Raw genomic sequence first — 14,620 nt, forward strand, 5'->3', positions numbered from 1 at the left:
TGCTGATGAGCACATCTTGCCTGAGAGTGTATGTGTGTGCGCGTGTATTTATGTATGTGCCGCCACCGGTCCTTCCTTCATAACCTTCTCCAGTTCCATTGCTTCAGCTCTTCAGCAAGTGATACTCCTGCCCCGTTGTTTTCTCTCCTCTTTGCCCCTCACCCCGAAACACAATGGCTAGCTCAGAAACTCACGGGATTTGTTTTTAAATATCATTTTAGTTTGTAGCTCTTGATGCCGTGAGCATCGTCCTGAAGCAGCTGCAGCCCACAGAGAAGGCACTTCTGCCATTCAACGCCTGCCTGAGCTGGCTGAAAAGGATCAAGTCCATTAAGCACACTGTGGAGCTGATCACATTGGACGACTACCAGATGAGACTTTACGATAACAAAGAGGAATTATTGAACAGCGTATTGTAAGTGTTACCCATCCCCCCCAAAAAACTGTCTGTGTATTTTAAAGAATATAAACATTTTTAAAACGTGTAACAGTCAAAACTTTTCTGTGAAAACTTTTTTTCTACCCCGACAGAAAGATGGGTTTTCCTTTAAATAAATTTTTTTGCAGACAGTGTCAGATTTCCTCAGAATTTTACAAATGTATATAGAAAAACTTGAAAATTAAAAATTTTCCAGCAGTTTTCATCTGGAAAATATGTTTTGATTTTTTGCCTTTTTTTTTTAACCAAAAACTTCAGTGACTGAAGAAAATGTCGGGTTTGTTTTCTCAATGAAAAGTCATAATTTTCCAAGGGGAAAAAAAACTCCTACATGTTCCAATCAACTCTCTGTTAGATGGTGACTCAGTGTTTGCTGTGACCCCATTAGTGGTTGGCTTACATAGCAAATAAAAGCCTGTTACTTTGCCACTATGTTACTCTGTGTGACAGACAAAAAAAGCCCATGGCTGAATTTAGGCTGGAAATGAGAAGAAGGTTTCTAATCATCAGAGGCAGGGAGGCTCTGGAAGAGCCTCCAATAGGAGCGGGGGTGGGAGGGGAGATGACACACCCTGACTGGTTTGAAGATGAAACTTGGTACGTTTATGAACAGGATTATCTGACGGGGTTGCCAATGATAGCAGGGACTGGACTCCACGGCCCAAGTCATCTCTTCCAGTCCTACATTCCTATTAAAACCCCAGATATTAGTCCTGCCGTGGCCCTTTCTTCAGAGCAAATCCACTTAGAAACCTTGGGCCATATTCCCACCAAGAGTTTCCAAGCTTTACGCAGACAGCAGAGGACAGGACAAAGGTTTTTTTCCCTTTGATTTCCCCATTGTATCAGCTTCCCCTTCATTCTGTAAACTGCTCTGAGCAGCGGGTAAGGGGTGTCCCTGATTGCAAGCCATCACACCTAGCCTGAGGGGATTGTGAGCTGAAGGACCTGTTTACATGTTCAGTTCCTATCTCCATAAGAACATAAGAACGGCCATACTGGGTCAGACCAAAGGTCCATCAAGCCCAGTGTCCTGTCCTCTGACAGTGGCCAATGCCAGATGCCCCAAAGGGAATGAACAGAACCGGTAATCATCAAGTGATCCATTCCCCTATCGCTCATTCCCAGCTTCTGGCAAACAGAGGCTAGGGACACCATTCCTACCCATCCTGGCTAATAGCCATTGATGGACCTATCTTCCATGAATCTATCTCGCTCCCTTTTGAACCCCATTATAGTATTGGCCTTCACAACACCCTCTGGCAAGGAGTTCCACAGGTTGACAGTGAGTTGCATGAAAAAATACTTTCTTGTGTTGTTTTAAACCTGCTACCTATTGATTTCATTTGGTGGCCCCTTGTTCTTGTGTTATGAGAAGGAGTAAATAACACTTCCTTATTTACTTTCTCTACACCAGTCATGATTTTATAGACCTCTATCATATCCCCCCTTAGTTGCCTCTTTTCCAATCTGAAAAGTTCCGGTCTTATTAATCGCTCCTCATACGGAAGCTGTTCCATACCCCGAATCATTTTTGTTGTGCTTTTCTGAACCTTTTCCAATTCCAATATATCATTTTTGAGATGGGGTGACCACATCTGCACGTATTCAAGATGTGGGCATACCATGGATTTATATAGAGGCAATGTGATATTTTCTATCTTATCATCTATCCCTTTCTTGGTGATTTCCAACATTCTGTTCGCTTTTTTGACTGTCGCTGCACATTGAATGGATGTTTTCAGAGAACTATCCACAATGACTCCAAGATCTTTCTTGAGTGGTAACAGCTAATTTAGACCCCAACATTGTATATGTATAGTTAGGATTATGTTTTCCAATGTGCATTACTTTGCGTTTATCAACATTAAATTTCATCTGCCATTTTGTTGCCCAGTCACCCAGTTTTGTGAGATCCTTTGGTAGCTCTTCACAGTCTGCCTGGGACTTAACTATCTTGAGTAGTTTTGTATCATCTGCAAATTTTGCCACCTCGCTGTTTACCCCTTTTTCCAGATCGTTTATGAATATGTTAAATAGGACTGGGCCCAGTATCCAGGTGGTTGGTTTTGTCCAAAAATGTGGGGAAGAATTATTTTTTCCAGCAGACAAGGCGCAGCTACTCGCAGTGAGGCAATTCTGTCTCTTTTTCAGACACCAATGGAATTGCACCAACATCGTCTACCTGCTCATCGATCACCTGCTACACGATGAAACCAACGTGGATGAGAAGCTGCTAAAGCTCGTTGTGAAGCAGTTTGTCTTCCTCTGGAATGTAGGTGTATAAAATAGCGCCCCACTGCCCCTTTGAAACTTCATTGAACGAGAGGCTACAGCCCCCAGGACCCAGCAGAGTTGGGAAGGAGGACCACTGGAAGACATTTTTCATCCAAAACTTTTTTTGAAGAAAAATGCAGATTTGGCGATACCAAAATGCTTCCTGAATTCGTGTTGGTATTGCCAAATTGTTTTGTTAGGCTCTGATAGATGCCTCACTACAGGATGGGGGAGGAGGCAGATATCAGACACAGTGTTGGTCTATAATACTCTAAATTTTTGTATTGATTACAATATAACCCCACACTCACTCCACATTCACACCCCTTTCATATTACACCAGACTCCAAAGATTAGAGCGAAGTCCCAAAGGCCAGTCAAGGTCTGCTCCAATCACAAAGCATGGGGAGCCCTGCACTACACATCACTTCTTTATCAGGGCTCTGGATCAATGTCTGACTCCAAATTTCAGATATGTCAGGCAACTATTTATAGCCCAGTCCGTCCGTTGCATCATCAGCTCTTTGTCTGTTTACTAAGCCTTGTACCCATAACTCCAGGAAAACGGTTCCTGGCAAGCCACCATAATCCAAGACATTCCATTTCCTCCTATGGACGTGACAAAGTTGTTTTGGCACAGACAATCCTTGACCACTCATAACCTTAAATCCTTGCTTCAGTTGCCAACACGCAACTCATGTACTCATGTCAAGCACACAGCATTTATACTAGGCCCAAATGGCTTATAACATTTGACAACATATACTATTATATATCCCAATAGTTTCAGTCAGAAAAAAGCTACAAAGAAAAAAATCAGGGAAAAAAATCAAAACATTTCCATTTTTTGGTTCAAAATGACTTTTCCATTTCAAAATTTCCTTTAATTTTACTTTTTAATACAATTTTTAAAAATTAAAAATGGTTGGAATCAAAACAAAATGTTTCGGCTTTTTCCAAAATGTTATGTTCGATTCTAAACAAATTTGACATGAAGCTAGTTTTTCCCCCCATTTTTTTTTGGAATTGTCAGTGTACCGAAAAATCCATTCTTCACCCAGAATTAGAGCCTTACATAAGACAGAAAATCTGTTTGGCAAAGGATACAGAGATTTGGCTTCATTGCAAATTGGAACAAAAACTGAAAATTCCAAAATTTTCATAAAGAAAAATTGGGGGGAAACAATTAGTTTTGGGTTGATTCAAATGTTTTGATTCTTAATATTTGGGTATTAGATTATACAAAATATGTGGGTATTGTAGTGTAAAATATAATTTCCATGTTTCAGGGTTTTGTTTTTTTGACAAAAAACAAGTTTTTGCAGGAACACAGACAACATCCATTAAAGTTTTTGTTAGTCAATAACCCAGTTTTCTGTCAACAACACATTTGGACCAGCCTTTCTCAGCTGGTGAGCCCAGTGATGGATATGTATGCGTAACATCAGGCAACCAAGTTTTCAAAGTTTGGCCTCAGATCTCTCTGAAAACCTCTGTAACCTTAATTCACCCCCCTGTGGTTCTGCATTACAATACAGCCTTTAATTACATGATCACATGCCAGGTGTTCTGTCAGACTCCAGCCTCACTCAGTGCACAGGATGAACAGTGAATGAGGGAGAATGTTTAAGGGTGCGGCCTGGGACTCAGGAGACTTGGGATCTAATCTGGGCTCAGCCCCAGACTTTCTATGTGATGTTGTACAAGACTATCGGAATGCATGCCCTAAAGGGGCAGAGTTAAGGTTAAATGGGCAACCTTGATGCTGGCATAGCTTAACTTTTGAGTGGTTGCTTTTGCAAATGTAACCTTTTTAACACTTCTTTTGTCACTTAGAATGTAATGACATTCACTTGCTTTATTTTCTGTAGTTACTGTACAAAACTGAAGACCGTAAACCAGCAAAGATTTTTGAAGTTGTGACAAAAGTGCTGAAGAGATGCAGCAACAATGCTGCTACCGTCTACCTTGTGTAAGTCGAACAAAGAAGCAAAAAAGACCATTGTGGATAAATTTTCAGCAAGAGCATTTTTAGCAGGCAATGTGTCTATTAATTACGCTTGCAAGTTAGTTTATTTCCTGACAATATTTTTATTTCCATGTACCATGTAACTCACCATTCAGTGCTGTACCCACACATATGGAAATCACTTTGCATTACGGACCACGGGTGTGAACGATTCCCCCTCCCCTGAGCGCCCCTTGTGGCAGGGCACCTTCACACCAGGGCTAATGTCCCACTTCTCCTCTTGGGCCCCTTAGGCCTCCCCAACAGGCTCTCTTGCCTCAAAAATACTCCTCCTTGGGGCCAACTTATTACAAAAAACTAGTGCAAAGAACCCAGAACAAGAGTCCCAAAACATTGTCCATTTATAACCCGCAGCAAAAATAGTCCTTAAAATCCCATGACAGCACCAATGTAGCACATACCACTCTCTGGCATCTTCCACCACACCACTGCTCTTTGTTGGTCCCCTCCTGTCCTTCTACCCAGAAAACCACCCCAGCCCTTCCAGCTGGGGTGCAACCCTACTCTTCCCAGTGGCAATGCCCACCTCCACTCTCCCCAGCCTCTCTGCTGAGAGATCATCCTCACCACGGAGCATCCATCACTCCTCCTGTTACACTAACTTTTCCCAGTTCTTCTCGGTGGTGATGTCATTAGGTAATCCCCTCTGCTGCTCCCCTTGCCTTCAACCCTCTCCAGCCCTCTGGCCCTGGCTCTCTGGCTTGAGGATGTCAGCCAGCAAACCCTTCTGCTGCTCCCCTGCCTTCAGCCTTTCCCCAGGAACCTCCTGCAGCTTCCTTCAGGGACTTCTCTGATTCTCACTGATCCTTTGTAGCCTCAGGTACTGCTCTCTGCCTTTTAATTGACCAAACTGGAAGCACCAGTTCTGGCAGAGGGGAGCAGGACCTGCTTCATTTAAAAAAGCCAGCCACACTGTGGCAATCAGACTTATGTAGATTGGAGTTTGGCCCATGGAGTTTGGGCCCAGCTATGCAAGGCTTTGTTATTGATTTATTTATTTGTGGACTCTGTAAGGCACAAGGCAGCAGAGAATCAGACCCTGTGAATTGCATCTTGCTCTCGTGGTGTCTTTCAGGAAGGGTGTGAACGAGTGCAAAAGCTGCCAGAATGAGATCACTGACCCAGCTGAGCTGCCCTGCGGTCACATTTTCTGCACTCAGTGCATCCGGGAGTGGAACATCCGGCAGTGCAAGATCTGCAAGGAGAGTGTCCCTGAGGATTACGTGCCCACTGCCTCCCAGATCACCAGGTATTGCACAGTCGCCTGACTCTGTGATTTGGGAGACTTGTTTAGCAGTAATATTCCCACTAATCTCAGTTACTGACAGCGTGGCCAGAATAATTGCTTTTCTTCCACACCCCTCCACTACATTTCTGTGAGCTCTTAGCAAAACGGGCCGCTCCCTCTCCCAGACTGTTACTGGACATAGCTCCTTGTTCTGCTGAAGGATTTGCCGAGATAGGTCTGTCCGTGAGCAATGGCTTTAATGGGACTTTGTGCATCCAGGGTCTGCACATATTGATCCCTTTGCAGGACTGGGGCCCTAGGATTGTAAATATCTGAAGTTGCAGATTATAAAGGGGGGCGTTCAGTGCTGCTTCCCACGCTGGCCCCTTTGTAACGCTCTGGTGACAAAAGGGGACTGAAAGCTGGTGCGTCTCCCCACATAGAGCTGATGTAGAGTAGCATTTTCCAATGTGGCTTTAGGATTTAGGAACCCATTAAGAATCATGCTTTTGAAAATGGTATCTGTGCATAGGCACTGACTCTGTGGGTGCTCCGGGGCTCAAGCACCGACAGAAAAAAATTGGGGGTGCTCAGCACCCACGGGGCTGGCCATGGATCAGCTGGTTCGGTGGCCCCTAGGGCTGGCCGCAGCTTCAGTGGTTCCCGCTGCTAGCTCCACTTCACTCTCAACCCTTGTCACTCACCCTTAAGGCAGGAGGGGGCAGAAAGGACCAAGCAGCAGGCAAGAGGTGCTCGGCAATGGGGGTAGAGAGGAGTGAGTGGTGGGCAGGTCGGTGGAGCCTTGAGGAGGAGGCGGAGAGGAGCGAGCAGGGGGAGCCTCAGGGGAGGGGGTGAAGAGGAGCGAGCGGCAGCAGGGTTGAGGGGGAGCCTCGGGGGCAGAGGCACAGAAGAGGGAGTGGGAGGCGCTCAGGGGGCAGGAAGAGGCAGAGTGGAGGCGGGGCCTCAGGAGAGAGCAGAGTAGGGGAGGAGCCTAGAGGTAGGGGCAGAGTGGGGGTGGGACACCCATTGTCAAAAACAAAAGTCAGCACCTGTGTATCTGTGGCCAGTTCTGTGTCAAGCCTGGCCTTGCAAGTGGTGCAGAGGCCATGTATGGGGGACAGGCGACTGGCTGCAGAACATCCAGCCCTTAGCGTCATAGGCAGCCCTAAGCTATGCTGGAGGGCCAAAGGCCGCTAGCTGGTCCCAGGTTCAGAAAGCTGCAAGTGACCCCTCTGTGCTCCCCATCTTACCTTCACCCAGGGATTACAGCACGCGTTGGAGGTTTGAGCCCAGGGCTCCAGTGTCAGGGGTCAGCTTTTTCTGATTTTAGGTAATTATTTTTAGATACATTTTTAGGAGCCATAAATGATTTTTTCAGCGTTTTTCTGGAATTAGGTCATTATGGCAGCTGTCACCAGGTAGCGCTGTTACGCTCTTTTTTCACAGCAGGCGAGCAGGTTTCAATTTTAGGGACGACAATGTGTGTTGTTATTTTGCGGTAATGCAGAGTTTTGGGTAGGGGGAGTTGGGTGAGCAGCAGGAGAATTTGCTGTCTGCTTTGGGCTCTTGTTTAGAGCGGACTGTCTCCCTGGGGACTGGGTGATTGCATGGCATAGCCAGCTTTTAAGAGGAGGGGGAGCAAACATAAAAAAGGCGCCCCCCCCTCGGCTCCTCCTCTGGCCACGCCCCTTTGACTCCTCCTTCGGCCGCCCCTCCCCTCCCCCCCATGGCTCCTCTGGCCGTGCCATGCCACCCATGTGGCCTCTGGCCGCGGCCGCCATTCTGCGCCCGACGCCCCCCCCATAAGTGCCTAAGAGACCCCCTCTCAGCCGTTGCTGGGTGGCAAACCCCACTCCAAAAAGATTTCCCTTGAATTCATCATTCACAAAAACAACAGTGCCTTTTCCGCGCCTTCCCGTCTCCACTGCACTCCGGACAGCACGAGGAGCAACTGACTGGGACACACCGAGCCAGCCACCACCACCAGGGGCTGCCTGGCTTTCTGCACCCCCCGTGCAGAAACACTAGTTGATTTCCCCTTGGCAAAGACAAAGTGTAACCAGCCTGTGCCCAGCACCATGCGCTGCTCGCGGGGCGCTCTCTGGCTCCCAAAGAGTTGGCAAGTCTGTCTGCCCTATCAGGAACATGGGGCTGGCCCCACGCCTCTCCGGTGCAGTGCCTCTCCCCTCCTTGAGTTCCTTGGCCACGTCCTTCAGGTCCCCAGGACTAATTCCAAATCCTCCACGATGATCTTGATCTGTTCCTTCACCTTGGCTTTGGAGGCTGCGGGTGGCAAGGAAAAGGGAGGGGTCCCCTTGGACTTAGCTGACATTCTTGGGGGAGCAATGTGTGGGGAGGCAGTATGCAAGTCAGGAGAGCTGTGTAACCAGCGGGTGCCCATCCCCGTCCCTCGGGCTCCCGGAGCTGCTGCAGCCGCTGTCTTCCTCCCCGCACATTTTGGGCTCAGGGCTCTGCCGCGCTCTGCTCTCTGCCGGGTGGCTGCCCCGCGCTGCTGCCATCAACTCCCCGGGATCTGCACTGAGAGCGCCCAGGCTGCAGACGGGCCGGTGGTGCGCCTGCGCATGGCTCCCTCCATCCCGTAGGCACACGTGCACGCACAAGGCATGCCGCTCACTGAGCCTGCCGGCCGCCATGCTACACCCCCCTGCTCCTCCGGCCGTGCCCGCCACCTCCCCATGGCTGCCGGCTGCGCTGCAGGTCGCCAGCCTGCGCCCCCCCTCGCTCCTCCGGCTGCGGCTGCTGGGCCGTGCTGCAGGCCGCATGCCGTGCGCCCCCTCCAGCTCCTCCGGCCGCTTTTGGAAAGGCGGGGGAAGCGGCTGCTTCTCCTGCACCCCGCCAGCTACGCTACTGGGTGATTGGCTTTGGGCTGACATTCCTGGGAGAAGGGCTGAAATGAGTGATAGAATTTGGCAACATTAACTCCCGGTGAATAAAGTTGTTTTTCCCAGAATGTGGAATAATTCATATTGGGCAGAAATTATTATTGACTTTACAGGATCAAGTCTACCCTCGGTACACACTCAAGTCCTCTTAACTTAGGCCTGGTCTACACTGGGGGGGGGGGGGCGCGGGGGAATCGATCTCAGTTACGCAACTTCAGGTTCGTAAATAACATAACTGAAGTCGACGTACTTAGATCGATTTATTGTGGTGTCTTCACCGCGGTGAGTCGACTGCTGCCGTTCCCCCATCGACTCTGCCTGCACCTCTCGCGGCGCTGGAGTACAGGAGTTGACGGGAGAGCACTCGGGGGTCGATTTATTGTGTCTAGACTAGACAGGATAAATCGACCCTCGCTGGATCGATCGCTGCCCAGTGAAGACATACCCTTAGCAAGAGTAGTGGAGCTATGTGCATGTTTCAGCACGGAGAGATTTGTAGATTCATAGATTTTTAAGGCCAGAAGGGACCATTAGGTCATGAGGCCAGAGAATGTCACCCAGTGATGTCTACATCATGCCCATCACTTTGGCCTGAGGTATAGCAGATCTTTTAGAAACATATTCAGTCTTGATTTAAAGATTTCAGATGATGGCAAAACCACCACTTCCCTTGGTAACTTGTTCCAATGGTTAATCATCTTCAAGGTTACAGTTTTTGCCTTTTTTTTCCCAATCTCAATATATTTAACTTCAGCCTCCAGCCATTCTGATTTTGTCTGCTACCTTTTATATTAAAATAGTGACATTTAAAAAAATAATCTTTTTCTCGCCCTAGGGAGGCAGTTGCAAGTCACAACAAATTCAGGAGGAAGTGCAACTCATTCTTTGTGGAGTTTGTCAGTAGTTACTGTTTTGGGGACAAAATCCCTCCATCTGCAGAGATCATCGAACAACTGATTAAGTTCGTGGCTTGCAAACCTTCTAACTCAGAACATCCAGAGGTTAGAAAGGGTGAGTGATGTGTGTAATACAGGAATGGCTCGATCCCGCCAATCCCAGTTGTTCAGATATTCTGAGTCAGGCCCCAGAACTAATGGGAGTGACTTTAAAATCATGAGATTAAAAACCCAAGCAATAAATATGAGGTTCTTTTTATTTGCCTTCTGGTGTTGGAGCTTTTAGGGCAATTCACACCAGCTGGGGATCTGACCCATTGACTCCAGTGTAGCTATGGCTGCTTCACATCAGTTGGGGATCTGGTCTCATGCTCAGAAAAAAAAAAAGTAATCCTTTCTACTCTTTGGTTTCAGTGTACAAACCAACGAGTGACTTGTCGCCCTTTGAAGAATGCATGGATCCGAGTCCTACTGTCAAGTCTTCCCTTTTGAAAATGTTGCTCCGATGCAGGTTGGTTCTAGTGCTTCTAGTGGCTATATTAACTATATTTCACTCACAGATCCACATTGGGTATATTCAGTTTTATAACTTACATCCATTTCCTCCTAGACTAGACGATGTGAAGGAACACCTGGAAGGCTATCTCTCCAGGATGGAGGAAGTATTATCATTAAATCAAAGCAGTCGCAATGATTTCTATTTCATGGTAGTGTGCTGCTTTGAGGTGAGTCCCATGAAGAGTCTGTGGATAAATGTAGACATTTTATTACATCCATAATAACTATGTTAAAAGAATAGTTAAGGTTGCAAAGTCAAGTTCTCCAATGTTAGGAAATGCTAAAATTAAGGTTACCTGGGCAGTCTTCACTTGTTGTGCTCTGGCATATGCATTACGATACAGTCTTTAATTACATAACCAGATACTATTTTTTCCACAGAATCCCTGCCTCATTCAGTATATGAAGTTACTCAATATTTATTTATGTATTTATATTATTGTAGCACTTAGGAGTACTAGTCATGGGCCATACCCCCATTGTGCTAGGTGCTGTACAAACTTGTGTGGCCCCCGCCTTATTCTCTGCACACCACCCAGACCCTACTCCGAATACAGAAGTATTAATTCTGTGGTGCTCTTGCTAGAGTATCAGAGTGCCTCACAAACATTAATGAATTCATCTTCACAATGCCCCTGTGAGATTAGGTGATATTATTATGCCCATTTTACAGCTGTTGCACTGAGACACAGAGAGATTACTGCCAAATTGTCAAAAGTCTCCACTAATTTTGGGTGCCCAACCTGAGATCCCCAGGACCTGACAAGCAGAGTACTTAGCACTTTTAAAGCATTTTATGTGTTCATAGCACAGCTCCCGTTGACCTCAGCTGTGAATACTCAGCACTTCTACAAGTCAGACCCAGGTATCTCATGTTGGGCACCCAGGAAAGGAGAAAAACACAATTTATGGCCAGTTCTCCCATTTTCAGAAATAACTTTGGTACTTAGGAGCCTAAATCTCACTGACTTTCAATGAGACTTAGGGGAAAATTTTCAACAGTGCCCAAGTCACTTAGGAGTCTAAGTCCCATAGATGTTCAGGGACTTTCAGCACCTAAATCACTTTGGCACTTTTGAAAATTTTACCTGTAGGTTCATAGAAGCTGGGAAGCAGGGAGAAGGGAAGGAGCAGAGAGGGGCAGAAGATATGGGGGGATAGAAACCAAGGTGGGGAGAAGTGGACGGGGGGAGAGAGACAGGAACTCTTACCCCCAGGCTGTTATTTTTAATCAGTGGCTCGGTTTCAAAATGACCAGAACAGTTTTATTTTTTGTAGCCTTTAAGATTAACGTCTGCTGTGTGGTGTGGGGAGAAGGGAAGAGTTGAGTCATTAAAAAAAACCTGCCCAACCAACTGCATCCCCTTTACACAGAGTTACTATCTGTTCACTACTGTACATTTTTAAAAATTCTCTCTCTCGAACAGGATTTTATGTATTCCTCCTTTGAAGAAGATGCCAGCCAGAATTCGGAGCACGTGCTCTCCACTGCAGATCTGTCTGCTCCCAGCTCTGCCACCGTCACCAGCATTGAAAACCTGCAGTTCATTGCTAAGCTCCGACTCGCCATCGGTAACGTCGCAGCTGTGCTTGGCAGAGAACTGCCAAGTGGTGAGTGGAGTATCTAACCATTTTCCAGTCATGCTGGACATCAGGGGAGATTGTTTAGATAACCATACAGCTCCGTGGATGTTGTTTGCTTTAAGGATTGTGTTTGTCTACAGTAATTTCCAGAGCTGAGCAAAACATTTGCAGCTGAACAGTTTTCCATTCGAAAATGCTGTCCCTTCCGAACTGAAACGTTTTGTGGGAACTCGTCGATTTTGATGAAATTTTCAACAGAAAAGTTTTGAAACATTTTGAAATTGAAATGGAGCTTTTTATTTGATATTGACTTTTTCATTGTTTCATTTTGACTTTGTTTTAACTTTATCATTTCAGTTCAATTTTCTCATTTTGACTTTCATATATTATGTATGATATGATCAAAATGAAATGTTTTGACATTATCAAACCTTTCATTTCAATAAGGTTGTTTCTATGTGTCACCCTTCTGCCAGGTGGAGTTGGCAGCGACAAGGGCTGGGTTCAGTATCTAGGGGTTCTGTTTCAATAACACAAGGCAAAACTGGCTTGAGCCCCCACCCAGTGGCCTGGAAAAATTACACACCATCCCTGGGAGCCTCCAAGAGGCAATAGTTCCCCTCTCGCAAACACTGAGTGTGTGTATGGAAAAGTAAACTTTTTAGTAAAAGGGGAAAGGAACCCAGCATTAATTTGGGGAAACACCACAAGCCTGATTCAAAAACAGATGGCCATGAACAAAACACCCACACCAGATTACACTGGGAAGTGTCCTTTTCCTCAGTCTCTCACCTTGTGGTGTGAAAGTCTGACAAACAAATGTCCCTTTAGCACACCACTTTCCTGTCCCGCCACCGCACCCCACTCACAGTTGTTGTCCTTGGTCAGTGAAGACCCAGAGTTTAGAGGTGCATCAGTGTGAGTTCACCTCCCACCCAGGGGGTGAAAGACACCCAGCAATGCCTCAGCTACCGCTCCACCGTGGGCCACACGCTCCACCACTGCTTGCTGTGCCGTCAGCCACTTTATTGGCCACTCGTTCTGCTGCCACTCGCTCCACCAGCTCACTCCGCTGTCTGTCGCTCTGGCAGCCGCTCACTCCTGTGTCAGCTGCTCTGACATCGCTCACGCCACCACTGCCCTCTAGTGCAAGCTCTGGAATGTCTTGAGGTCCCATTACTTAACACAGCCGTCAGTGATTTCAGCTGTTACTGTGGGAGCCTCATTGCTAGTGCAGGCTGGGCAGTCACTTTTACCAGAGACGCTGTCCCATAGCAGCTCCAATGCTTGGACCTGGTTATCAGTGATTTCAGCTCTAGTGATCCAAAACAAAAGACTCTCAACTGAATCGTAATCAGCTCTGTCATTAAACAGTGGGGAGGGGGAAGGACAAATGGTGTCTAGAACTCTTAGGCAGAGCTCACACCACCATGTACAGACACCCATCCTCACCCTCTCATTTCTCCACTGGGCTTCAGTGCTCCTACCCTCTGCTTAGCGAGTGGAGTTCAGTTGAGGTTGAGCCTCTCAGTCAGGGTATGCCAAGCACAGATCTGCTGCCCTCTATTCACACAACAAGGATAATAAAACTTTATCACTCCTGCACCCAATGCCAAAGTGATTTGCAATCCAACACCAGCTAAAAGTGATCATTTGGGCAAAGCGGCTCCATCATGTGGCGCACCTAGGCAGAGTGGGCAGGTCTAGGCAAACTAGGTCGGCTTCTGATATCTTCTCCCCCAGCTCATCACTAGATGTCGGGGAGAGCTCATTCGGACTCTGCTTACAGCTCTTTCTGAATCGGAATATTTCATACATGAAATATTTCGAGATTTTGACTTTTCCTCATCATTTGGGACCAACACAAATTTAGAAATGTCAGAATTTCCCACAGAACAGAAATTCCATTTTCCAGCCAGCTCTGATCATTACTGGAAAATACAACTTTAAAGGACAAGATGTACAAAAGTGTGTGATACTTACAGAAACAAATGTCCCACTTCTGTATGGCCAGCACATTTACCCAGCTGACTTTAGTGAAATGATCTTTCCCTTCAATTTCACTTGGTATGAGGTCACCAAATTAAAAGAGACAGGCTAAAAGCTACTTTAAATGAGTTTTTAAAGTATTTAAGTCAAGAATTTAAGTCTCTTTCTCAAAGCTCTGCTCTAGCTCAGCCAGGAATTATTGGGCCAGATGCGGGAATCACTGGGGGAGATTCTCTGGCCTGGGTTATCCATAGATTCCCAAATCAGAAGGTATTATTGTGATCATCTATTACAGCACAAGCCACAGAACTTCCCCCAAATAATTCCTAGAGCAGCACTTTTTATAAAAACATCCAATCTTGATTTACAAGATGATGTAGGAGGCTGGACTGGGTGAATACATTGGGCCCTTTTGACCTGAAAATCTGAGACTCTAAAAATGTCTGACTTTTCTGAATGCTGTAGGCTCTGCCAGACCAAACTCACTGTTGCCACAAAATTAATGGTGGCCACATTTAATCCTACAGGATGAATTTTATCCATGAAGCAGTTTTCACTGGGAGGTGGCATTGCATTTTATACCTGTAAATCTTCACTTCAGAAGGGTTAATGGAAGGACTGTTCCTTCTGGTTCAGATGAAGTGTATTCAAATAGGGTCTTTCTTGACTTTCTCCTTTTTTCCCCTTTTATCTTAAATACTATGGTAACTTTACTGC

At 46.3% G+C, this 14,620-nt stretch overlaps 1 protein-coding gene across 1 annotated transcript in view; it reads left to right on the top strand.

The window, feature by feature from the left end:
* Positions 1-14,620, top strand: part of LOC117876588 (E3 ubiquitin-protein ligase rnf213-alpha-like) — a 56,958-nt gene that overhangs the window by 38,010 nt on the left and 4,328 nt on the right. Inside the window, exons 15-22 of the mRNA XM_034768839.1 lie at positions 222-415; positions 2,594-2,714; positions 4,588-4,688; positions 5,821-5,994; positions 9,712-9,887; positions 10,187-10,283; positions 10,383-10,497; positions 11,758-11,941. Of these exons, the coding sequence (XP_034624730.1) occupies positions 222-415; positions 2,594-2,714; positions 4,588-4,688; positions 5,821-5,994; positions 9,712-9,887; positions 10,187-10,283; positions 10,383-10,497; positions 11,758-11,941 (1,162 nt within the window). The remainder of the gene's footprint in view (positions 1-221; positions 416-2,593; positions 2,715-4,587; positions 4,689-5,820; positions 5,995-9,711; positions 9,888-10,186; positions 10,284-10,382; positions 10,498-11,757; positions 11,942-14,620) is intronic.

Source organism: Trachemys scripta, chromosome 4, assembly GCF_013100865.1.
Source record: "Trachemys scripta elegans isolate TJP31775 chromosome 4, CAS_Tse_1.0, whole genome shotgun sequence".
NCBI lineage: Eukaryota > Metazoa > Chordata > Testudines > Emydidae > Trachemys > Trachemys scripta.